At 36.7% G+C, this 26988-nt stretch overlaps 1 protein-coding gene across 4 annotated transcripts in view; it reads right to left on the bottom strand.

The window, feature by feature from the left end:
* The window catches only part of ITCH (itchy E3 ubiquitin protein ligase), a 66816-nt gene that overhangs the window by 11181 nt on the left and 28647 nt on the right, over positions 1–26988 (bottom strand). For 2 of the 4 annotated variants that reach the window (XM_084296759.1, XM_084296762.1), the window contains exons 2-18: positions 26734–26888; positions 26535–26625; positions 23821–23959; positions 22133–22257; positions 21867–22004; positions 19405–19447; positions 15920–16089; positions 14463–14697; positions 13101–13196; positions 11332–11506; positions 10254–10320; positions 8245–8329; positions 6660–6788; positions 3812–3884; positions 2785–2856; positions 821–909; positions 25–184 (exon numbers count right to left, since the gene is read on the bottom strand). In XM_084296759.1, coding sequence (XP_084152885.1) covers positions 25–184; positions 821–909; positions 2785–2856; positions 3812–3884; positions 6660–6788; positions 8245–8329; positions 10254–10320; positions 11332–11506; positions 13101–13196; positions 14463–14697; positions 15920–16089; positions 19405–19447; positions 21867–22004; positions 22133–22257; positions 23821–23959; positions 26535–26625; positions 26734–26799 — 1953 coding nt within the window. In that variant the 5' untranslated portion in view covers positions 26800–26888. The remainder of the gene's footprint in view (positions 1–24; positions 185–820; positions 910–2784; positions 2857–3811; positions 3885–6659; positions 6789–8244; positions 8330–10253; positions 10321–11331; positions 11507–13100; positions 13197–14462; positions 14698–15919; positions 16090–19404; positions 19448–21866; positions 22005–22132; positions 22258–23820; positions 23960–26534; positions 26626–26733; positions 26889–26988) is intronic. The other 2 variants (XM_084296760.1, XM_084296761.1) reach the window with 2 other exon arrangements.

Here is a 26988-nt window from a genome sequence, read left to right as displayed (position 1 = left end):
AACTTTTTTCTATTTTTAACTTACCATGGCAATGAATCTTCCAATAAAACGGAAGTATTTCAGATGATCTGGGTTAATATAGGAGGCTGGGTTTATTTGTAAGCAGTAGTTATCTTTCCCTGCATATTCAAACAGGCAATACATTGGGTTCAGAACTTCATGTGACAATAGAAAGAACCATTCCCTGAAATTACACAAGCAACAACAACAAAAAACACATTTCAAAACATTAAAAATGACTTCAGCTAACGGATATGCTGAAAATCCACTTAGGAACTTGTTGGCACATAGCTAGTCAACCTGACTTTTCTAGAAAGTATGGTTACATCAAACTGAAACTAATGTAAATTAGGATTTAGTCTGCAAGGTTAAAATGTTATACAGCTGTCAGTGATTTGGAAAAAGATCCCTTATCTTACGGAGGTAATTAAAACACTACCATTGATTTAAACATTAGACTTTTAGGGAACACTTATAAATATATATGCCTTTCCTAGTTACATTCATGTACGGACTTCTGACATGAAATTACATTTTTGTTCATTTTCAGGAAACCTCTACTTTGGTGGTAATGGTCATGCTGAAGTCAATAAACTGTGCATGTGTTTTCACTAATCACTAAGACAGATTAAAGTAATTCCTAAAGTGTACTGAAAATACTTCTATACAGTTCTAAAACATGCACTGATGTTCTAAGGAAAAACGAGGAATACGCTTCACTAGTATTCTGAAATCATTGCAGTTCAATTATCTACCTTGGGAAAATTTTCACAACAAAAAACAGGAAAAAGAAATCATTTGCCATTTTACTATAGTTTACCTTGCAACTCCTCCATAATCTAAGCCTTCTTCACCAGGGAAAATAACCCATAAACGTCTCCGTAGATCCTGAGAACTGAAGCTCATTATCTAAGTGAAAGAAAAACAGACAATTTATTTCAAGAAAATCATATAAAACTATTTCCTGTATCAAGCCATATAGCATTTTCAATCAGAACATAAAACGTGCTATAAATACACGAAGTACCCGCTTACATAACTTTCATGGAATTTGAGGGGTTAATGGCAACCTATTTCCACAGATTAACAAGTAAAAGATGTAAAAGAAAAATAAATAATAATTTTAAAATTTAAGACCTATAATTACGCCAGCAGCCTATATAAAAGTTTATGACAAAAATCAAGCCAATAAATAACAGGGGCTCAAAGTACGTAAATTCAGGATTTCTAAAATACTGTAGTGAATGATATCTGAAAGGTACCCAAGTTACAGGCAATGAAGAGACATAACTAAGATCTCAAATAAATAAATAAATAAATATTATATATAAAATATTTTCATTTTACAGCTTCATCTCCTAAAGGGGATAATAAAAATCTAGCTTTTTTAGAAGCTAAAGAATTTTAGTAATGCTGTTTTGTTCAAATGTCAGACATTTACTTAGAGAAATTTCACAGAACATATATGTGTGAGATCATTAAGTTTTTGTCTGTAATAACAGGCACAGAATTTGGATCAAAAATTTTAAAATCTGTGCTAGATGTCTGAAGTTATCATCACAATAGATTTTGTATCTCCAACATAGATATCTACAAATGACCCAAGAATCAGTATAAAAAAAAAAAGTCAGATATGTGCAATTGAGTTATAGTCTACATTATTGACAAAGCGCCATATTTTCCTAAATACACCTCAGTTTGTTGACATTTACATGATTACATAATCTCTCTCAACTATTTCTACTATAATATAATATTGTTACCTTTGTCATTACTATGAAAGGACAAAGTACAATTTTAGAAATAATGGTGGAACCAATTTTCAGTTCCAGGACTTATTTCATCTACTTCTAACCCACTCTATTTGAAGACAAGAGTGTTCCAAAAGAAAAGAGTAGCCAGCTGCACTAGCATTTGCTGCTTCTGCTAAGACAGTTTACAGTAACTTGAATAAGTAAGCATTAAACCTTATTTAAGAATATATATTCTTTTCTCAAAACATCTTATTCAACATGTTCTAACTTCTTGGCTTGACAAACTGATAACTCCTACAAGAAATGAAACCAGAAGATACACAGGAACATAAAGATCAGCAAGGGACAGAGGAAGGTAGAAATTCCTATCTTCTTGAATAAGGTTTGCATCTTAATTTCTTTCAAATCAGAAAAGCACAGAAGTGGCCAATACAAATTTCATATTGTTCCCTGTAGCTCTCACCATCTATTTAACTGGCAAGGGGAGTAATTTATTGCCACAGTGAACATTAAAAAAAAAAGGTAGAATATGAAAACACTTAAAAATAGTGTATAGAAATAAATTTCAAGCACGATTTAGGTCTCTTAGCATTCTTAAGAATTTTGCTGCTAATAATCTAAGTATAATTATTAGTTTTTGTTTTCTTTTAACCATTTAATTACTTATTTAAAGACCTGTAACATCTACAGTAAGAGTAAGTGCAACTTAATATATTTTGGTACATAACCATGCTTACATAACAAAACTGGCAGGGGAGGACATGCGAACAAACCTAGCAAAACACGCTAACTTCCTGTAAATGGGGAATTGCTCTGCCACTGCTCTCCCCACGATTAATCAGCCAGTAGAGACAGAACTTAACATTTTAGCATGATCTTTTTATATATAAGCATGACTGTATCCTAACTATGTGTTTTTGTTAGTCTCTAGTAAAATAACCTTATTAAAATGTCACAGGATCAAGAAAGACAAGTGACAAATTTATTTGATCCAACTTTTCATGTCTACTAATATGTTTTAATACAGTACCTGTTGAAATGAGTCTTCAAATAATGTTTTTCTGCTCACTGTAATCTTTATGTGTTGTGGCATTGCCAGTTGCTGAAATGAAATTTTTCAGAGGTAAGATCTACAAATACTTAATATTTCTCATATTGTTTTAACTGTTGTTTGTTGAATGTGTTGTTTTAAGAGGTAGAGGTAAATTTCACTAATGCACATAAAACAGTCAGTAATCGAGATACTTGAATTTTAATTTACTCCAAGAAAAAATCGATTCTGATACTGAGATCTGCAGCAAAGGTATACAGACCTCCATATCCTGATTTGAACAGGTTCAAATACTGTATTCTTACAAAACACTAGAAAAAAATAAGATAAGTAACATTCTAAATCAGTAAGGCCTTTTACTCCAACATTCAATAATAATAAAAAAAGAAAATTTAGGTTATTCTGTAAAAGTGAAAAATCAGGCTCTTCTCTGCTATTTTTCAAAGTATAATTCATTGACACTTGAACACTGGAACATTTAAACCTAGTACATTTTCCTAGATACCAAGTTACATATTCTTTTGATATCCATAGAGTTTAAAAGACCAAGAGTGACATTGCAATATGCTATTATGTTAGGACGTACTGAAGTACAACCCAATATAGTTTTCAGTGTTTAGACACGTATGGTCTGTGTCAAATGCCCTGCAGTTTCTTCCAGAAGTATTTATTTGTATAGAAACTAGATCTTATATATTAATTATATTTAAAACTACTACATTTTCATATATTCACTTATTAAGAGCAGAAAAAGAACAACATTCTGAAACCTAGTACTTTCTTAAATAAACTGTAAAGAAATTCAGGTTTTCTTTCACTCTAAGAAGTTTTAAAGTTACCCTACAACTTGCATCAGCTTATACAAACCCAGTATTTGCTCGCTCCTGGTTATACTCACTTTAAGTGGGTTGATTAATTTTACTTGCAGGGCACTGAATAGTTAATTTACAGAAAGTAAACAGAAAATGAAAATGCAAACAAATGTTCTCAAGAAATAAATTTGTACCTGACACCAGAATCGGAAATAATGGACCTTTGCCTTGAAATCGCGTACATAAGCTATCTGGGGCCCATTGTCTCTGGAACCAAAGGGAGAAAAATTAATTTCCAAAGCGTTTTTGTAATTTAAAAAACAGTATGAAAAATTATTTGTTGTGTAGTTACATGGTTTAGTAGGCTATCCAGCTGGAAGATTCTTATGCACTTAGTCTGCTTTTGGGGTATAACTGTTTTTGTTTTTTAACTAAAAAAATCTGTTTTGTTAATTGTGGAGTGCATATCCAGTACTTTTCCCAACAGTATCTAATTCACTGTAATTTAATTAATTATCAGGAAGAGGAGGTAGATGAAACCTTCTTCAGACAGCTCAAAGTAGCCTCTCAGGCATCAGCCCAGGTTCTCATGGGGGACTTCAACCACACTGATTATCTGCCGGGAAGACCACTCAGACGACACAAACAGTCCAGGAGGTTCTTGCAGTGCACTGATAACACTTTCTTGACACAGGTGGTGGAGAAGCCAACAAGGAGAGGTGTGCTGCTGAACCTTGTATTAATGAATGAGGAAGGACTAGTTGGAGATGTGAGGGTAGGGGGCAGCCTTGGCTGCAGTGACCATGATAATGGTGGAGTTCAGGATCTTGCAAAGAGGAAGCAGGGCAAAATGTAGGATTGCAGCCCTGGACTTCAGGAGAGAAAACTTTGGCCTCTTCAGTCAGTCCACTGCTGAATGGGGTGGGTGCCCTTGTGGCAAATGATATGGAGAAGGCAGAGTTGCTGAATGCCTTTTTTGCTTCAGTCTTTACTGTTAAGACCAGCCCTTGGGAATCTCAGACCCTGGAGACAAGAGAGAAAAAGTCCAGAGAAAGGAGGACTTTCCCTTGATTGAAAAGGATCAGGTCAGAGATCATCTAAGCGAACTTGACACCCACAAATCCATGGGCCCCAATGGAAACGTACCCATGGATGCTGAAGTAGCTGGCTGATGTTATTGCTAGACCACTCTCAATCATCTTTGAAAGCTCATGGAGAACAGGAGAGGTGCCTGAGGGAACTGGAAGAAAGTCAATGTCATGCCAGTCTTCAAAAAGGGCAAGAAGGAGGACCCAGGAAACTACAAGCCAGTCAGCCTCACCTCCATCCCTGGACAGGTGATAGAACAGCTCATCCTGGAGGTCATCTCCAAGCATGTGGAGGATAAGAAGGTGATCAGGAGTAGTAAGCATGGGTACACCAAGGGGAAATCATGTTTAACCAATCTCACATCCTTCTATGGTCAGATTACTAGCTGGGTAGATGAGGGGAGAGCGGTGGATGTAGTCTGCCTTGACTTCAGCATGGCTTTTGACACTGTCTCCCATAACTTCCTCATAGACAAGCTAAGGAAGTGCAGCCTAGATGAGTGAACAGTGAGGTGGATTGGTAATTGGCTGGAGGCAGAGCTCAGAGGGTTGTGGTCAGCAGTGCAGTCTCGTTGGAGGCCTGTAAACTAGTGGTGTCCCGCTGGGGTCAGTACTGGGTCCAGTGTTGTTCAACATATTCATCAACAACCTGGACAATGGAACAGACTGCACCCCCAGCAGGTTTGCTGATGACACAAAGCTGGGAGGAGTGGCTGATACCCCAGGCGGCTGTGCTGCCATGCAGAGGGACCTCGACAGGCTAGAGGGTTGGGCCGAGAGGAACATCATGAAGTTCAACAAGGGCAAACGCAGGGTCCTGCACCTAGGGAGGAATAACCCCCAAGCACCAGTACAGGCTGGGAGCTGACCCAATGGAGAGCAGCTCTGCATAGAGGGACCTGGGAGTCCTGGTGGACAGCAGACTGATCATGAGCCAGCAATGTGCCCTTGTGGCCTGCTTGGCCCCAATGGTCTCCTGGGATGCATTCAGAAGTGTGTTGGCAGCAGGTCAAGGGAGGTGATCCCACCCCTCTGCTCAGCCCTGGTGAGACCACACCTGAAGCACTGTGTTCAGATCTGGGCTCCCCAGTACAAGAGGGACATGGAGCTCCTGGAGCGAGTTCAGAGGAGGGCTACAGAGATGATGAGAGGACTGGAGCACCTGTCGTATGAGGACAGGCTGAGAGAGCTGGGCCTGTTTAGCCTGGAAAAGAGAAGACTGAGGGGAGACCTTGTTAATGGGTACAAATATCTGGGGGGAGGGTTTTGAGAGGATGGAGACTCTCCTTTCAGTGGTGACCAGCGACAGGATGAGAGGCAGCGGGCACAAACTGAAGGACAGGAGGTTCTGGCTCAATATGAGGGGGCAATTCTTGACTGGGAGGGTGACAGAGCACTGGGACAGGTTGCCCAGAGAGGTTGTGGATAATCTCCTTTTCTGGAGATATTCAAACACTGCCTGGATGCCATCCTGTGTAACGTGCTCTAGGTGATCTTGCCTGGCAGGGGGGTTGGACCAGATGATCTTCAGAGGTCCCTTCCAAACTCAGCCATTCTGTGATTTGGTGTAAAAAAGATACTAACAATAAGGTAGGATGACATTCAGGTAATTTAAACTTGCAGCTAAGTTCTGCTTTTAACTCCATTCTGGTTCCTAAAAATCAAAGAAAGAAAGAGTATACTTGTAAAAATTAAGACCAGTAAGTGGAAGGAAGGGATCTGGTCATCAGAAGTGTTGATGGTCCCTCTATCTTATCTACTACTTGGTGAGTCAGATTCTTAAGTATTCAGTCATCTTCAGGGACACTTATCCATGGATAAAAATAAATAAATTCAGAGACTTTAATACACGTAAATCTTTCTGTACACAAAACAGGAAAAAGAAAAAAAAAGCAACTTATGAATGTTCAACTTCACTTTTAGGAGCTTAGAAATGGTTCAATAAAACACTTACAGAGCAGACTTGCCCGTGCGGGGATCTATGTATGTAGTGGTTCTTCTGTTGTGATCCACAAAATATGGAATACCTTCCACAGTAAATCGCATTTCCCAGCCTTCAGGTAAGGGTTTCTCATTTAATTGACTATAGATACAAGCAAATACATAGTAAATTATGCACTTAATACATGAAGTCAATTGATCAGTACTTGAGACAGCAAAAAATTTAGCAGATCTAGAAAACTACAGACAGAGACGCTTTCATTTCAACATTTATTCCGCCTTTTTTTCCTCCAATTTTCACATCACCTCTCATTTTAACCAAAATGAAATGTTTATTTCAACAATAGCACCTTCAGTTGCACTATCAAGAAGAACAGCAAATTGGTAAACATTCTTGTATTTTTCTGTAAGTTTCTATGTTTCATCCACTTAAGCAACAGCAACTAAAATCTATTTTTTGTTAGATTTTTACTCTCAAGATGACATTGCCCTAATAACTAGCTTTTGGTACCTCACATATAATCACAATAGCTAAAAGCTTAAAGAGTTTCAGAATGACAAAAATATCAAGAAAATAAAAATACTGATCTTAAGCAATTTTTTTTGACAACTTCCAACTCAATTTTCGTATCGATATAAGCGTATCTTGATATGTTTGGAAAACCTGAGTATTATCACTCCATCCAAGTGCTCTCAAAGTGACTTCCCTCTATGGAAATATACTTCAGGAAAATGTTTTCAAGCTATTAAATCAGAACTTTTGGTTGTTGGGTGGTTATTAAAAATAACAGTGCTTTCCATACAGTTAACTGCTGCAGTGACTTTCAAGTCACTGAAAGATGTTGAAAGGCTGTCATCTCTGGCTATGGCTATTAACCCTTCCACTCTCCCTCATCTTACTCCATTTCATTACAGATGAATTTGCTTCACCAAGTGGAAATTTTCATCTCAAACACAGCATACCCTTCACCCTCAATTTCCTGCCTACATTTCCTACCTCAGAGTCAAAGTAACTGGATCCCAAACTAAACAGTAATCTATTAATCCAATACTTGTAGAGTACCCAAGTTCTGTTTATTTTTTATTGTTTGTTTTAAAGTGGTAAAGTAGAGGTGCTGCAACTTTTGGAGTTTGTCTTCTGTCTCTTAGCTATTGCCAGTCTAATAAATAATCAAATTATGCAGGATCAAATTATGCACTAACACATCAGTTGAAACAAACACTCTCCTCCCTCCTGCAACGATACAAGTTTCTATTATTCTATAAAAAGAGCATGAACTGTTCTGGGAATGAACTTACTGCTGTTGACAAAGACTTTCCTGATAACTGTATTATTATCAAGTGTTATTTTGACAGTTTCTGTTTCAGCTGGTACCTTTCACAGGACTGCCTGATAGCATGTATAGGACAGCCTGTGTTTTAGCTGTAAGCACCATCTCCAAAGTCTCAATCTCTTATATATATATACTTATATATATATAGATAGATACAGATATATAGATATATATCTTATATATATAAGATATATATATATCTATCTTATATACTTTGTTATATTTTCATTTCAGATTTACATGAAGCTGCAACTGATTTCTTACCCTTGACTCCTGGGATCTTCCCACTGAGTGATACGTGTGTTGTGATTGACAAAATATACTCTGCCATTGCTGTCAGTTCTCTTTTCTGAAAAGATACAAAATGAAAACAAATTTCAATACCTCTTTACTGTGCTGCTGAGACTACAAATTAAATTAACGTAAGCAATCAGTGCCTGCTACAGTTTCACCTGTCTTCAAGGTTCTCTGTACATCCTTTGACTCAACATCTTTTCACTTTCATTGGCATTACTCATTAAGGAGTAATTAAGGAGTCAACTCACCAACAGGAATCTATTTTAATACTACTGACTGCTAACAATTATGTGAAAGTGCATCATCACCTACCCTCAGTGAAAAGCTGCACTTAGGATGGTTTTGCATTGTTTCTTAGTATCTCAATTCTTACCCTGAAAAGTTCAGATATCTATGTATGCCGCTTATAAAAATGACGAAATCTTAACTATAAGTCAAGATTCTGGGCATTATAGCAGAAATATAAACAGTTGTGAAGGAAACTATTCATCACAGGAAATTTACCTTCACTAAGTATATTGGCCTACAGTTTGTACTTTTTAAAAAGCTTTTTCTGGTGTTTTTTGGAAGTTAAAATGCATATGGATTAAAATACAGATGAAATTGAAATTTCCATCTAAAGATCCTTTACTCTGCTTTTTTTTTTTCCCCTATTATAGGGAACAAATAATTGGAAGAAAGCAAAAACATAAACAGTTTTCCCCGAAGGAAATCCCAGCTAGCTTCAATTTCTGCTATGTGCTTTACAAACAATATAGACAATAAACATAAGATATGTTACAGAGGTATACAAAAATATCAAGAAAGTACTAAAAGGTATGTGAACAGTAGTAAAATCTTTCATATTTGTATTATCAGCAGGGAATAAATATATATATATATATATGTAACAACATGGTTTCCAAAAAATATATTTTCAATCAAATAAACCTATGCCTACAACTGAAAAATGTTTATGATAAATGCCAGGATTTGGTCTTCTAGATCAATCTGCAGTCCTTCATGCAATTTTTATTTAGAGTGTTCTAACAAGCACACAAAATGTAGAATACAAACTACAAAAACAGGCTATATTCTGACTATCAGAAGTAAAAAGCTCCAGTTAAGAAGGAAAGTCTGGAAGCAGACACTTGTCTATAGGAGTTATACTAGAGAAGAATTCAACATGACGTTGAAATTCAGTTTTGTTGCTTCCTGGGCAAAGTCAGCCTCAAAAACATTACTTGAAATGCTACATACGTAGTGCAACAAAGCACAAGTGTGGGCACAATGATCTTATAGCATGACATCAAATCAATACCAGAACTAAAAATCCTGACGGTTATATTTGAAAAGCAAAATACAAACCCAGCTCTAGTTCTGACGTGTATAGTCACTCACTTTAAGACTAAACAACTCTGAGAACACTGCCTATGTATCATGAACCCTGAATTCTTACAGCAGCTTCGTAGTCACAGCAGAAATAAAGTTCTACACTTACATTTTTGTACATAGACGCACACACAAAAATCTATTTATTGTAAAAGGTTATCCCTGCGAATTACAAAACCAAACAAATTCACTCCAGAGAGAGGGAACAAGTTAAGGAATGATTAGTTGTTGTCATAAAAGCTTTTCAGTGCTACAGAGTTCTCCATGAATTGGCTACACACCCAGAAGAAGGTTAAGGGGTAAATCCTGCCTAATGAAAGCGGTGAAAAATGGGATGATAGTGTGAAAAAAGCTATTATGACATGACAATTACTGGAAACTACAAACTATTCTGTTTTGTTCCCAATCTACTTTGGAACTACACATTCTCGTCAGGATTTGACACTTTAACAGCATATTTGATTAGATTTAATTTATTTTTAAAATAATCTAGATTTTCTCTTACATAAAATTAGCCTAGAACAGCTGACAAGATAATTTGGCAGAAATATGCTCTAATGTCTAATTACACTGCATTACAAAACACTGTTTCAAGTCAGTCTTACCCCATCCAGGTGGCAGAGGGCCAAGAGGATCAAACTCTTTGCTTTGCATGGAAGAAAAGTCCTGGTTCTGCAAGTCACACAAACAAATGGTGCATTAATGACTAGCCTCCATCCATTTGCCTTCCCAATGCTCTAACATAGCCATCATAAGTTATTAAAGTAAATGCATTTTTGTTAATTTTACATATATATATTTTTACATATATCAGAGGCCAACATTTTTTTTTTTTATTCCAGAGATGGCATATGTTGTATTACAAATTCGTCTTTTATTTAAGCTCTCTTTCTTCTTGTACTAAGGATTCACAGCTCTTCTGTTTGCTAATTTTATAGCCCTTGGCATACTTAATTAACTGCAGTGCCAAGAAAATAATTATTCTTTGTGAAGTGTCCCTGCCTGCACAGAAGGGAAATTAGTACCACAGTACCCAAAACAATTGGGAAGTAAATCACTTCAGTCCTGCATTTAGTACTGTTCTCCCTACCACCATTTATGAAGTGTTTTTTCTGCATATATACAGCAAATCTAGCACCTATGCTGTTTTTAACAAACTAGTAGCATTATAAGGAGTTATCTGAAGTCTATTATTCAGAGGTAAACAATACATTTGAAATTTTGGAAGGGTTATTTTCTTCTACCTTCATAGCATGTATTTTACCCAGAGCTGAAACATGTCCTATGAGCCTGCCTTCCTTTTAGGTCATTGCAAGGCACAATTTAAATAAAACAGCTTATTACTATGCTGCAGTTTGCTTTGAACTACTGGCTTTTGTTAATAGTATACATACATTTTACCAAAGAACACCATATATATTCAGCTGACGAACAAAACGTATCACACTGCCTGCAGTCATTGCAAGGACATGAATTAAGGTTACTGAACCAAGGCTCATGCCATGCTAACAAATGTAAAGATACTATATATCACAAAGAATAAACCATAACAAAAACTTGTGTCTTTGCTGGGAAAAGTCACCTACAAGCATTCTCAAAACACAAGTACATATATAGTTCCAATATGTAGAAAAGATACTTCTCTTATCTTTTATCAGCATTAGTAAGCATTGTACTCCTTACCCCATATATAAATCTCTGATTAAATTGCTGCATGGCTCCTTGAAGCTGACTGCGTTGAAGCTGCCACTGCTCATAATTTCGGACAGACTCTAATGTTGGTCTCTGCCATGTTGTGGTTCTGGTGAAGTGGTCAACATAGTAAATTCTACCCATGTTGTCAACTCGTCGCTCCCAGCTTTAAAAAGAATGAAAAAAAAATAAATTAGAAGCATCAGTTCTCAATAGCTGACAACTTTAAGGGCTCAGAAGTCAAACTCATTCTATTTACTGTACTTTCACTTTTAACACTGAAAGGTTTAAACCTATTTTTTTAAATGCTACACGAACCACTGTCAATGGTATACTGTTATTATGGCATTTATCCCACTCAATTCACATGTCTACAGGTTTGTCCTAAAAAGATAACAAAAGCTCAGACAGTTTGGCTGTACAATGCAAGATTTCCTCATTCTCTTTCTGACAAGATCAGTCGGTTTGGGCAGAAAATGAAGTTTTGGTGGTGGTGTGTGTGTGTTTTTATTTTTCAGTTCATATAAAGTCAATACTATTTACAAAATTAGTAAATCATCTTAGAATTTAAAACAAGTTGAGTACAACAGGTAGGCTCCTTTTTATGAGACAGTCTGCCAGCTTGCTTCTTCTTTCAAATCAAGTTCTCTTTAGGGTCCCACGTGTTTTTACTTTGTAATTCTGCATAACATTTGAGCCACCTGAGTATGAATGAAGTGCAATAAAACAATTGATTTTCCTTTCACTTTTCAGGAGAAAATAAAAACAAAGAACAAATAAGAATACAACTTCCATGTAAAGACTAACATTACTGGCTGTTCTAAGAGCTGGAAAAGCCTAATAACCAAAGATAATTTATAAGAGCATAGTAAATTAGCAGCTGGGAACCCTGAGGCAGGATCAAAAGAGTGTAAACAGTAACCTCAGGATAAAGAAGTAACCAAGGGCATTTTTGCTCAAGCTAATAGTTACCTTAATCCCAAAATACCTTTCTGTGGTTTTGGTTCTCTTCTACTGTCAGGGGTGCTTGCTGTCTTTAGCTTTAACCCATTTTTCAGTATACACACACACACTTATGCTTTGACAGGAAATTCCAATTCTGTTATCTTTAACATTCAACTCTTTTCCACACTGTATATTATGCATTACTGCAGAATCACAGAATTGAAGGGATTGGAAGGGACCTCAAAAGATCATAGGGTCCAACCTCCTGCCAAAGCAGGTTCCTCAGAGCAGGCTGCCCAGGTAGGCGTCCAGACAGGCCTTGAAGCCTCCAGAGAAGGAGACTCCACAACCTCCCTGGGCAGCCTGTTCCAGTGCTCTGTCACCCTCACCATGAAGAAGTTCTTTCACATGTTGGTGCAGAACTTGTTGTGCTCTGTCTTGTGGCCATTATCCCTTGTCCTGTCCCCGCAAACCACTGAAAAGAGATTGGCCAAATCCCTCTGTCTCCCACATCTCAGGTATTTAAACACATTGATGAGATCCCCTCTCAATCATTCTTTTCTCCAGGCTGAACAGACCCAGGTCTCTCAGCCTTTCCTCATAGGGAAGATGCTCCAGGCCCCGTATCATCTTTGTGGCCCTCTGCTGGACTCCTTCCAGGAGATCCCTGAACTATTTGGAGATAACCTGGAGCAATTGTTTGAGCTCAATGCTATTTACAAACCTGCTCTTTAGCTTTAGTAAAGTGTCAGTCAATTTCTGATACAACCAATCCAAACATATCCTAGGCAAGGAGATGATTTTGCATGGCTCACCTTGGAGGAAGAGGCTCTGGCCGATCCCACGTAGTTCGTTTTTCAACATGATCTACATAGTATATTCGACCATGTTGGTCTACTCTTTGCTCCCAACTGAAAATAAACCAATACTTTTATTTTTCTTAAGATGAATGTACTCCAACCATTCATCTGTAGTATAAAGCATACAGTATAAAGAGGAGAAATGTTTGTTTTCATAAAATGCTTATTTCTATGTAAAACACCTGACCATTTTGGTACATGGTATGCACCAAAACGCTGTACAATATACAGTGGTACAATGTCCATATTAGCAGTAATTCTATGTTAACTAGAACAAAAAAATAAAAAATGAAAAATATTTTTAAAACTTTCCACATGACCACCTCCAGTTTCTGGAAAACTGAAGCTAAAATGCATATATATGCATGCAGTCTTCTCAAGCAATGAAGTAATGCTTTGTATTCAGTATTAAATATGTGTTCAGTTATGTGTTGAACAGTATCATTTGAGGAGCATAATCCTATTAGAATAAATTTCATTCAATTTAAATCCCCAAATTATGCAAATTTCGCACAGATCACGTATATGTGGAATTCATCATAAGAGCACTGATTTCTGAATATGCAGCATTTGGGATACTTACTCTTGTATTTGTATCAAATATAACATGGGAAGGAAGCATACTAATTTGTCATTTCTAACAAAAAGTGGTTAAGCAAAAACTGATATTTTCAAGAGTGCTTTTATGTTTCACAGTTGTCCTGTAAGGTCATTCAGATTTCTCTCACTGCTTATTACCTGACTTAATTTGCAGGCAGTTATGATCACCAATTATACCATTCACATCAGGAAGCTTTTGCTTTCCCTCACTCAAAGAGTCCAGAAACATTTATTTTTTTTAAGAAAAAATTAAGAATGTAAATCAGAGCTTTGAGGCAACAGACCAATCACCTGGCAAATTCCACATGCACGTAAAATACCACATTATGCCTGCACTACTCTGAGGAGCTGCAACCTCCAAAATATGGAAGACAGCAAATTATGTCCTGCAATAATACCTTTTCTTTTACTTATCCATTCCAGTATTTTACTACCTGACTTCATTTCAATTTGAAGACAGCAAGCTGCCTTGTGATTTAAAACTTCCATGTTTCACTGACTCGGCAGTATATGAAAAGCATCAGAAATACTTGAAAGTTCAAATTCTTTCTTGAATAAACTATGCTTGAAGATATACTAGATCAAACAGAGAACTTCCACTTCAAGCATTTTGGGGAATTTTTGTTACACAGTAAAAGGTAGATGTTATGTTTCAGTATGCCTACTGCCAGAAAACAAAATGAGAAAAATCAGCACAAAAAGTCTTTAAACTCATACCCAGGTGGAAGAGGACCTTGACTGACTGTAGTAAGTGCCTGAGCTGGAGGATTTCCTGGCTGGACTTGTCTTGATACTGGAGGCGTAGTGAGTGCAGCAGTTGCAGGAGCTGTCGTTGCAGCTGTTGCCCCCTCAGGGCTCTGTTCTGAAGATGTACTTGCAGCCGGACCTGCCAGTGATCCTGCACTGGCCCCATCATTTTCTGTAGATGTGGATGAAGGACCATTTACACTTGCTATAATGTCAAAGATCAAAAGACAGGAAGGGAAAAAAAACACTAATTGGTATTTCTCTACTTATCAGCAACCTATTTCAGAAGTTCTGAATCACAAAAGTAAACACACAAAAACATGTATTTTGAAGAGTCTGCATATAGCCACATTTCACACTTTACACAAGAACTAAAAACGCATCTTCATCTCAGTTTGTAAAAATGCTTTAATCCAAGAACGGCCAATCAGCTGCACAATTTTGACATTACTGTTAAAATATGTTTACCAAAGCAAGTTGTCTGCATTCTGTAAACACTAAATGATTATAAACAAAAAGCTACTTGCTTGCATTTATTAATTTTGCATTTATTGTTTGCAATAATATTATAAGGGATAGTAAGCATTAATATTTTCAAGGAAAGATTGACATGATGTGGAAAAATTAAGGATGTGGGACGGAGAATACATGCATTCTTTAACTGCTTTCAGCTTTTCTTTATTTTCTTTTCTGGATGCCATTTGCTGGGTGATATTAAAAGCTTTAAGTCAGGCCTTATTACTGAACGACACTGGATTTAGCTTTTGAAGTAATTACTATAGTCCATTTTCCAGTCCCAAATAGGTATTTATCAACTGTGATAATGGGATCACTGAAACAGACGGCAGTGTACGGGTGTAGAACAGTTAACCTGAAAACATCTATCAACTAACTTCTCAGGACCACATCTCAAAGTTTTGTAATTTTTAAATGATCGGATAAAATAAAACACTTTTATCTGTTTCCGTGCAAAAGAGTAATCAATGTTTTAAGTGCTGCTATTTCAAAGAACTTAAGTAGAATTGTAAAAACAAGTCAATAGTCTTTCAAAATCCAGTATTATCTACTGGAGGGAGTTTAATGAGTCCTTCAGTAGATTGCTTTCCAAGACTTACTAAATTTAATGGAATGCAATAGTAGCATTCCTTTGTGTTCTTTTGCCACCATCTCTGTTACATTTAGAAGCATCACTACAATCATCGTATATCACACATGGAGGCAAGAAATTTCTAATAATACAAACAATGACTAAACAGTATATATTGAATGCAAGCTGAAAAAATAATCCTTTAGAACTTCACTGCCGAAGACTTTGCCATGACATAATGGAGTAGTTAAAAACATGCCTCAGCAATCGCTGTGTTCATTCTAAAACTGTGTGGCTTATTGATAGCTTTGAAATGAATGCCTGCTCCTAGAACACATACCAACTACTGAAGTAGGCCTGCGCGGAGTCGGTGGAGGTGGTCTGGAAGGCCTGGGAGGTCTAGAAGGTTTACAGCTTCCATTTGCGAGTGATGGAGAATCACTGCCATTAACAGTCTTGTTTTCATTGGGAGCAGCATCATCAGAGTTTTCAAGGCCATTTGAGTTGGTCCTTTGCAGGAAAAGACAGAAAGGAGAATTATACTGATAGTCTGTGATTACACCAAGCTTTATAAAAGAACTAAGAATGTAGTAGTTACTACTGGATGAGGTTTTTACACTCAAGGATTATAAAAGTCTATGTATTTGTAGAAACATTTGATATTGACAGTTTGACATTTGATATTGATAGTTTATCTTCTGATGGATACAAAGGTATCAACAGATGAAAAGATAGTGCAACACATGTATTAACATCTGTTGCTGAAATCTCCTTTTTCCTCATCCAACTCAATACAATTGCCTTTGGGCCTTCTACATTTTGCTGCTCAGCTGTTCCCATGAATACCATTCATCTCTAAGACAGGAAGCTGATTAAGACCAGAGAACAGCCTGTGTGCATTGGTTCCAAAGGGTGAGCACATGCTCAGAATACAAAGAATGCTTGATAATTTTAGAAGACTTAACTATGTATACACAGATTTCTCCCTTAACTCAGTTCTGGAAATGGCTAGAGAATTTATGACTAAGCATTCACATTCTGAATGTGAAATGCAGCTGCTGTGAATGAATATAAGCTTCTCAACTTTTCAAGCACTTAACTTTAAATACCAGTCCCCATCCATTCTGTACTGTTCACTTATATATTCTGATATATTTATGCCTCTTTGAGCAGAGTTAAACATATCCACGTCTTTACATCTAAAACATTTTATTTTCAGAATTAATATGTTGAGCAAAATAAAAAGATTTATTAAAATTCTAGTGGACTGACAAGTCAAATACATAGGCCATTAGTAACAAAAACGCATCTTATGGTTTCAACCCAATACCTCTAAAATCACGTACTTTTAAGTACACACAAATATCAGTAGGTAGGCCCAATTAAATCACAGAGTCATAGAGGATCAAGCAGAACCATATATATCTGACCTCAGTATCAAACACACTTTTGGTCTATAGCAGGTGTGGTACATATGACAATTTATACCATACTATGAAAGTACGTATAAATTGTTGGAGACATGAAATTTGAAAGAACTACCACCTAGCTTTTCCTCAGTCCAGAAAACATACTGCCACTGTTTGAATAATAAAGTCAAGTATAACCTTTTATTTTTCATGTACCTGGAACAGGCAGCAAGCATTGTTATGCATATAGCAATAAGCACTGCTAAACATATTCCAGATCATTTACATGATCCTGAAAATAAACCTTTCATGAACACCAGAAACCCCACTGGTTAGTAGTAAAACTATGCACATGTTACTACTATTAGTATACTATTATACACTCAGACATTTGGAATACTCAAGCATGAAAACATTCTTCTGGGCATAAAAAATAGAAAATAAAACCGTTAGGGAAAGACTCTAGAGTACACAGTTCAGTGAGTTATAATCTATAAAAGAATAGTGGAATTTAACTTAGCTTCTCTAGAGGTCATCCAAGAATGTTGTGCACTGTACAAATACTTAAAATACTTGTAGTACTGAAAACTAATTAAAGTGGCTTGGTGCTCTCATTGCAGGTTAATCCACTGAGTATGGTCACACTTATCCTACCAACTAGCATGGTACGTAATCCTGTATCAACCATAAAACACTGCAGTTATTAGACAGCTTTTGGAATCTTCTTAAAAAGCCTAAATATAATTCTGGTACCTCCATGTTGTAAAAGAAAACTGTGTAAAAAAAAATAGTGGTATTTATAATAAAAAAAAAAAAAAATCCCACAGATGCATGATTTATTTTGAAACAATTTGATTAATCACTGGGAGATTAAATATATCTCAAAGAAAACTTTTTACTTCAGTACATAAGAGGGACCCTTGTCTTAAAAATGGAGGTGACACTCAGCACACATTAAAAGTAGAAATAGTCTGGACGTTGGAGTAAGACAACTCCTTTTTAGACTAGTTCTAAACTGCAGCTTGCTAGTTTTTCTTGAAAAAATTAAAGTATACTGTTACTATACTCTCTGAACTAGTTTCTCACAGTGGGGCCAGTCAAGCTCAGACACTCAACCACATGTCCTCAAAACAGAACAGAATTTGCCTGTGATACTGAAAAATTACACTGAGCTCGAGAATTTTCACAAGAGTTATAAATCCAAGAATAATGTATGTGAAAAGATTCACACTTTTTGAACTACAAATGCAAACTGATGTATGAGAGTCAGTATAACATCAGATGTACTTCAGTCCTCTTTAAGGCAGAAATGTACAAAGTAAGCCACTGTGGCAGCTAAAACATCACTGCTCCTGTAGCTGTTAGCTCCCTTAACTCAAGGTGCCACACTCCCAGAAGAGACAACAGGATATGCATGCACCTTACAGCAAAAGCTCAAAGTGCCTAGTGAAGAACAATTAAAGCCAGCACATACCCCTTCAGCAATTTTGGTGTGGCTCAGGGTAAGCAGAGAATGAACTATTACTGGGATTAATCGTAAAAACAGGGTATCTAGATTTGCTAGTGGATACAACCAAAGCAAAGCATTTGTTCTGATGCCAAAGATGTCCATGCAATTTTACAATATTTTAAATCACAGAATCACAGAATCACAGAATTTCTAGGTTGGAAGAGACCTCAAGGTCATCGAGTCCAACCTCCAACCTAACGCTAACAGCCCTCCACTAAACCATATCCCTAAGCTCTACATCTAAACGTCTTTTGAAGACTTCCAGGGATGGTGACTCCACCACTTCCCTGGGCAGCCTGTTCCAATGTCTAACAACCCTTTCAGTGAAGAAATTCTTCCTAACATCTAACCTAAAACTCCCCTGGCTCAACTTAAGCCCATTCCCCCTCGTCCTGTCACCAGGCACGTGGGAGAACAGGCCAACCCCCACCTCGCTACAGCCTCCCTTGAATGAAACAGATAAACACAGAAAAGATCTTCAAAGAGTAACGGCCAAACTCAAAGCCAGCAATATATTGTTTATAAAGATACATATTAACAACACTAAATAAATCCATAAGGCATTTCTTTTAAGGACTTTATAAGGCTGAAGAATATGTTATGTCTGTAGCACACTTCTTCATGGAACGAAGCTTTTTGAGGAGATAAGGAACACAAAGGGATAAAAGCACAAAAGATCAGTCAGGTATGGAGGCAAACTGAAGCTAGATGTGGTTCATACAGAAAAAAATATTTGAATGTACAATTGTATAGTATTTTTATTTAAGGATATGCTCAGATCTTAACAGATACTGTTGCAGTCCACACTCAGAAATTCTTCAGTCATCATGTAGGTAAAACAGACAATTCCTCATTCAGAAATGCAAACGCTAAGGCAGTACAAAAAATAGGAAAAGAAAATCTTACCGTGTATCACTCCTTGCTCTGGAGCTATCATTCTGTATAGGACCTTAAATAACAGAAAGAAAAAGGCAACAGTAGCATAAGCAACACTTTAAATCATTTCCAAGAATACAAAACAAAACAGTCTTTAATGCTCAGATTTTTCTCAAATGTGGAGGTGATGCACTACAAGTGTTATTTATCTACTGTCTTATTTCAAGACTGTATATATTTTTCATCTCTCTCTCTTTATATGATTTTTAATGCACTGCTGCTGTGAAGCATGAAAACAGCAATATTTCCACTTTCTGGAAGTTAAAATACTACTTCATCCCACTGTATGAATATTGCTAAATGCAAAGAAGTCCCTGTATCAAGTAGCATTCTCAATTTTTCAAGTGGAGCTTCCTTTTCATATTCTCTACCCTGTTTTGCTGATATGTAGAGCAGTTAGGGAAACAACTTCTTTAAAATCTCTCTGACTGGCTAACAAACAACAGCAGGGACTTTACTATCTGGGGCTATCCAGCCTGGACCCTTCCCTTTCTCTGTAAATTGTTTAGCATAAAAGCATTCAAGCAGGTAGAGAATTTGGCTGCTGTCCTAACAGAATTACAGCAGCTCAGCCTAGATCTGCAAATGTTTTGCAACTGCTTATTCAGCTACCTTGCAAATATTTGCCTTTTGTGCCAGTACTCACAATGCTTGAATATACAACGCTGAAGTACTCATTCATACAGACAGCACAAACACTTTATTTCCACAGAATTAAACGAATGTAATTAACAAGAGAATCAGTTATCAGTTCTGATGGGAACTAACTACATATCTAAGATAAAGACTATGATGTAAAGGCTTATAATGCTGTTAATGTGCTGTACAAGGAGATGATTTTATTTACAGAAACAGAAAACTTAAAAGGCTAGTCAGTAAACAGTGCATCTGCCTATCAGTACCTTTAGCTTTGTACAATAAGAATGTGTTAGACTACTTTTGATTAAGATTTCACTCTTTCTGCTTGGCATGTCAACATCTGCCTTGTATTGTAGAGCCCAAAACTATACATAGTACTCAGTTCCACTAACTGCATGACTTTTTCTTCTTTGTAGCATGTTTTTCTCAGTAGACGAATTTAAGGAAATGGTTTTCATCCATGCTTTTACTTCTTCCAATATTGCATCTGAGGAAAATTTGTTACTTTCACCAGGTGCTTCTGTCAACATACCTCAGCACTGCTCTACAAGTCCCACACAATCCAAGTATTTGGCTTTTCTTTACAGAAAAAAAAAAGTCTTAAGAAATAACTGTTAAAAGTCTAGTGTGCTAACTTGGTGTTCCTGTGATACTTGGATGAAATCAGAAATTAACCTCATTTAGTCCTTTAAAACAAACAAACCTAAGAAAAAAACAGAAGCCCAAAAAACTGCCTTTCCTGAACAAGCCAATCAACTGCCTAGTTTATTCCTCCAGCATTGGAGAAGCTATCTGCTGTACCTACAGTCACTTTACATGTTTCTAGTCTGCACTGTACATTTACCCTCAAGACATGCTCTTTTGCCTGTCCTGCACCAATGGAACTGAAATCTCTTACTTTTTATTTTAGTCTAATTACACATTTTACTTCAAGATTTTCAGTTATCATACTAGCTATCTGAGACTGAAGATATCAACTTACAGAATCACAGAATTTCTAGGTTGGAAGAGACCTCAAGATCATCGAGTCCAACCTCTGACCTAACACTAACAGTACCCACTAAACCATATCCCTAAGCTCTACATCTAAACGTCTTTTAAAGACCTCCAGGGATGGTGACTCCACCACTTCCCTGGGCAGCCTGTTCCAATGCCTAACAACCCTTTCAGTAAAGAAGTTCTTCCTAACATCTAACCTAAAACACTCCTGGTGCAGCTTTAGCCCATTCCCTCTCGTCCTGTCACCAGGCACGTGGGAGAACAGACCAACCCCCACCTCGCTACAGCCTCCTTTAAGGTACCTGAAGAGAGCGACAAGGTCATCTCTGAGTCTCCCCCTGCAGCACTCCAGAGGTAACAAAATCTATGAAAGCATTTACTTAAATTAAATGAGATGTTTACAGATAATATAAAATATTGTTTCCTATTGAAGCCATTGGAATACTTATGAGACTAAACTAACCTTCTTTATATTGCTTTTCTGCTTACAATGTTATGAAAAATTGAAGTAAACTAAAGGTTTTCATTAAAGCAAGGCATAAAAAGAGTTTGGAGTTCCTAGATAAAGTTAGTGAAGTCCAGAAAAGAAACGTTCTGATCTTATTTGCATTACAGTAATGCTGATAATCTTTGCTGTGGACTATGACTCCACCTCAAAATAAAGCATACAGGAGTTTTGGTCTCTACAAATATGAAGTGAAAAAAAAACATCATTACAATAATATTGTGTTAAAACATCCAGTAGAAAAAGCTTTGTATACCAGACACTATGTAGATTGTATATTTGAACTTACTCCTTGTACTTGAGGCATCACCATTGGTTAGGAGTTCAGGATCTACCTGCATCCCATCTAGACAGACAGACAAATCTCCTACCACTTCTGCTGGTTCTCTGTCACCAAGAAGATGCAATGTCACCACTACCTGTTCAACTGAAAAAGTACAGAAAAAAGTGAGAGTTTATCTTACTACATAACGAAAGAGTACGTTTGATTTAAGAAGACAATCACAGAATTTTAGTCTTTAGAGAGCTGCACACAGCACTCAAATTTACACTTACGTTTCATACTGTTTGATTTCAAAGTCTCATGAATATCCAGAGCAGCACTTCCCAGAAGGACATCAGATTTTAATGTTTGATGGCTCCAGACTCGAAAGGTTAATTTACTTACAGGAGTGACGATTCTGAAAAGAAAAGGTTGAATACTATGTAAAGGCACTTGTTGGCTGAACTGAATAATCTACAGCAACTGTTTTTAAATAACATTTAAGTTTCGAAAAAGAAATTATGGTAATAATATTAAACCCTTTTAAATTATGACATTTTAGTACACAGTTACCTTCTCTTTTCATATACGAAAGAGACATAAATCAAATGTGTTGCAAGACTGTTCACAGACTATGTTTTTTATTATTAGGGGAAATACTTAGAGAAAAACTACTAGTTTGTAATTAACATTTGTGTAACTGAGAGTAGAAAAAAAGACTGGTTCTTGCAGGTTCACATTTCATGAATATTCAGCATCTGTATACCTTGTCATGAGAATTTTCTACACAGAGGGAATACAGCAAAATTTCCCTTCTGAAAAGGTTATCTGAAAATTTTAGTACATCCTGTAAAAAGGAGAGTACTCAAAACTGTTCTAAACTATTTCAAGTATTTTGCAAAGATCAATGTTCTCCTGACAAATTGCTATATACTTGAATCATGTGAAAAAAAAAATATAGAAAATGATCTAACATTTTACTAGTACATTTCTGGCTGTACAACATATATAGATAGACAAAAAGAACATTACAATTCTTCCACAAGTTAACAAATTACAGAATCCCAGAATGGCTGAGTTTGGAAGGGACCTCTGAAGATCATCTGGTCCAACCCCCCTGCCAGGCAAGATCACCTAGAGCACGTTACACAAGATGGCATCCAACAAAGTTCTCTGTGAAGAATCTTTTTATCTGACTAGGTGATAGAACCACAATTTTGGAACCTCTGCCAAACATAAGCTGTTCAAATTTGTCAGCCTGTGGCAGAGATGGTGCGGACCTGTTCCTAGAGAAGCTGTCAGCTGAGCTGCTCTCAATGACCCATGCTGTGAGGCCCTCCACTCCTAAACCCTTGTCAGCAGTTATATACTGGGAGAGCCCCTCACTGGAGAAGAAACATAGGCTAACAGAAGTAACTTTTACCAGAGCAGTTACTCCCTTCCCTCTACCCCCAAAACAAACTGAACAAACCCACACTCATTTCAAAACTGCTAAATCTTACTAGGTGTTGTGCAGGAAGATGATTGCATCTGAGACGGTGTATGCAAGCCAGCAAACCTTGGAGAATAAAGCAACTCTCCTGGTACTAAGAAAAACCTAAAAGCCTGGGGATTTTTTTTTTTTTTCTCTGAAGTATTCTGACAACAGCGGAAAGATGAGCATTATGAAATAGCTGATGATATTACAATTAAGAATAGACTCTCAAAACTGCTTTTAGAAAGTCACTTTAAGAGGTAAAATATTCACCTGCCCCTCATATTCCCTCGAGTTTTCAGAAGCCTTATGACAGAGAAACAAATTTATGGGGGAAGACAAAGGTTAGACCGCACAGTGCTGCACAAGGAACAGCAACAATTTTCAACCATGAAAAAGTAACCTTAAATGCGGCAACAAAAATGTGCACGGCACTGCCAGTTTTATCATCAAATTTATCATAGCATTAATTTAGCTCAAACTGGAAAACAAAACCACCAAACATACACTGTAAGATGCTGTTTCCACTTCGGACTACTTGTGTTGTTGCATTTTTCGGTCTTCTTTGACTGTCCATCTACCGAGACTTCCACATAAGGGCTAGGTCCAAACCATTTATTTTTTTCTTTCAGTTTTGCTGAAATAACTGTTAAGAAAGAGAAAAAACACAATTGACTACGCAGACTACATATTTCAACAGCTAATAGTATTTTTCAGCTGGGTACTTCAGTATTCAAGCACCAGGTCATTGACACCTGACAGTAACGCTCATGAGAAAAACACATTTTTTTTCCAAATATATTCTTGCATTTCAGACCATTTTGTCCAATGCTATAGCTCAAACAAAAGCCTAAAACATGCAACAGTACTTCTATTCCATCAGACACTATCGTTGATAATTATCAGTGTAAGATTCCAAACGCACTTTGGTGTTGAAAGTACAAAATATCCTCTAGAACCTCCTCCTCCTTATCGGCAGCCAGAAAAATGCCTGGAATTTATTGCAGTTGCTTGTTAAAAGCTCAAAATTCAATTCATCTTTCTCATTAAGCAATCTTGGACAACTGCCACAACTTCTGATGAAAAGATCTTTAACAGAAAGAACTTTGTGTTAAGCTTTCTATAATAAAGTAAAATTATAGAAAAGCTAACTAAAGGCATAATTTGGAGTTCCAATAACTACCTGCTGTTCTACAACAACACCTGGATAGGACTTGCAGCTCTAGAGCGTTTCTCGTGTTAGTAAATATACTCTTTGTATTAATGGCTGGACAGTAACAGAAATCTGGATTTTTTGTAATTATTTTTTTCTAACATTCAACATAATTTACTGCAATGGTCCTGTCTTGCCAAACACTGTGTGTTGCATCCATTTAGACAAAGAAACAGACGTTACCCCAACATCTGTTTGACACTTTGATGAGAAGCGTTCTTAGATTCGTTGACAGCACTAAGCTCATAAAACAAAACTTACAACAAATAAATGATATTTCTAATCAGTCAAGTAACTCTGCTCTGTTGCTACAAATGTCATCCTGGTCTCCTGTATTTTCATCATCCATCTCAGCTATTCTACATGCTTAAAAAAAGATAACTAATTCAAGTCCATATGGCTAATCTACCTAGATTCCTTTTATAGTCTATGCTCCTTTAGAGATTTAGAGAAGTAGCTTAGTATGAAGTGCTGTGAACTGTTCCCAATGGAACTCTTTATTTATATGAGCACTCAGAAATTAGCTTCAGTTATCTAGAATTAATTTAATGATTTCCCTTTCCCAATGCCTCCACTATTTCAGTATTGCAGCATTTCATGCCTCAACATCACTATCTACCTCAAAGACATCAAGATCCAGTTTGAGGCACCACACATCAGCAGCTGTGTACCTATTTTCAAGGTTTTACTTACACAGACAATCTGGAAGTTCATTTAAACCTAACAAAGACAGCAGAGCGGAGAGGTAAGAATAGGGCAGGTGAGGACTGTTAGTTACAGAACTTTCTACAAAAAGAGAAAGCCTGCCTGCAAGGGAAATGGTTTTCTAGAAGACTGTGGTTGAACTTTTGTAGAAATTAAAAATCAACCATCATAAAAGTCTCCATTTGAACATGAGACATTTCTTTAACTCTGCTTTCTTTATGAGAGTTATAGGAGCCTTTAAAGCCTTTAAAGGAGCAAACCTTAGACAGGCATCACCACTTTAATCCTTAGCTATGCAGAGTATGTACCTCCTTTGAAACCTCTACAAGTCTTCTCACCAACATCAGTCTGTATAGACAAGGGTTTTCTTAAAGTCTCATAGTCCACTAAGAAAAAAAAAAAAGCAAGCTTGTGACCTCAATGTGACAGTTAAGGGCAACATAATTTGTTCATTTCCAAACTTCTGTTTAGACTAAAGTTTCTCCATGTATTTTTGTCAATTCTTCTCATCCCCACAATATCAACTTTGCACCCTCAGTGTGGAAACCGTGGGTATATGCAGAGTTACTGCATGAAGTTTACCCTCAATGCTTCTAAACATAGACCTGCATATATCCACAAATACTGCATTCTCAGGCTTCAGCTTTGACACTTCAGTAAAATTTGTCAGTTAGAAAGTGAAGAAAACTTGATGAATAAGTTTCAGCAGATGCTCTGTTGGTACGACACTACAAAAAGCAAAAGCACGGCATGTAAATCCATTCACATGGAATCTACAGGTCCTCAATTACAGTACCGTCATCAATTACTGTCATCAATACTTACTAAAAACACTTTTATAATGGTGGGCATGAAAACATTTAACAAAGAAGTAGCAAGTCAAATTTAATGAACAGTAGTTCAAATTAGCTTGAGATGTAAAAAAATTATGTGAACTTGTTAGGTTTGATGTTACGTGAAGTGTTAGCAACAGAAAGCAGTATCGTATTACATTTTTACATTTCAAAGAAAACTGTTCTGTACAATTGACTTAACAGTATCCAAAAATAATTTCTTCCTTCCTTACATGAAAATGTATAATTTCGAAATGCATTTTAGATAAAATTCTGAATAAAACAGAAGATTTTCTGCCAATTCATGATTGCATTAAACTATTAGTTTTATTCTGCTATTTCTCTTGGCTTTGAACTACTAAAAACTTGCTGAAATGCAACATACTAGTAATTACTTTTTCATTATGGGAAAAACGCTTTTTACTTTTACATTTTTAACCAGAAAGGATATATAATTTCAAATGACTTACCAGTGACTTGAAGCTGTGATTTCATGGAAAACCCACTAGATGATCCTGATTTGGATCCACTGCCAGCCATAATACGGGCTGGATCTTGAATCTGGATAAAGAGAATGTAAACATTTAAATCACTGGAAACTCAAAAATTAAATTATCTATTTTTTGACATGTAGATACATTATGCGGCAAACAAAACTGGCACTCTTACTTTCTCTTCTCTTTCCATTTCCCTGAAGTACCAAATATGGTTCACAAACGGCTTTGTCTCTGCCATAACATGATCTGTAAACACTCCTGTCCTTGTCAGAAAAGGGGAGGGACGAGGGGGAGGGAGTAGCTGTAAGTCCTTTATAGCTTTACCCACTGGAAAATAAAAGGGTTAGTGAAGATTCCAAATTACCAGCTGAACATGACTTCCAGACTTCCTCCTGCACCCCCTCCCTTGTCATATCCTCCCCCCTCG

Source organism: Netta rufina (assembly GCF_964035555.1).
Source record: "Netta rufina genome assembly, chromosome: 16".
Classification (NCBI taxonomy): domain Eukaryota; kingdom Metazoa; phylum Chordata; class Aves; order Anseriformes; family Anatidae; genus Netta; species Netta rufina.
This window is presented reverse-complemented; position numbering and strand designations above follow the sequence as displayed.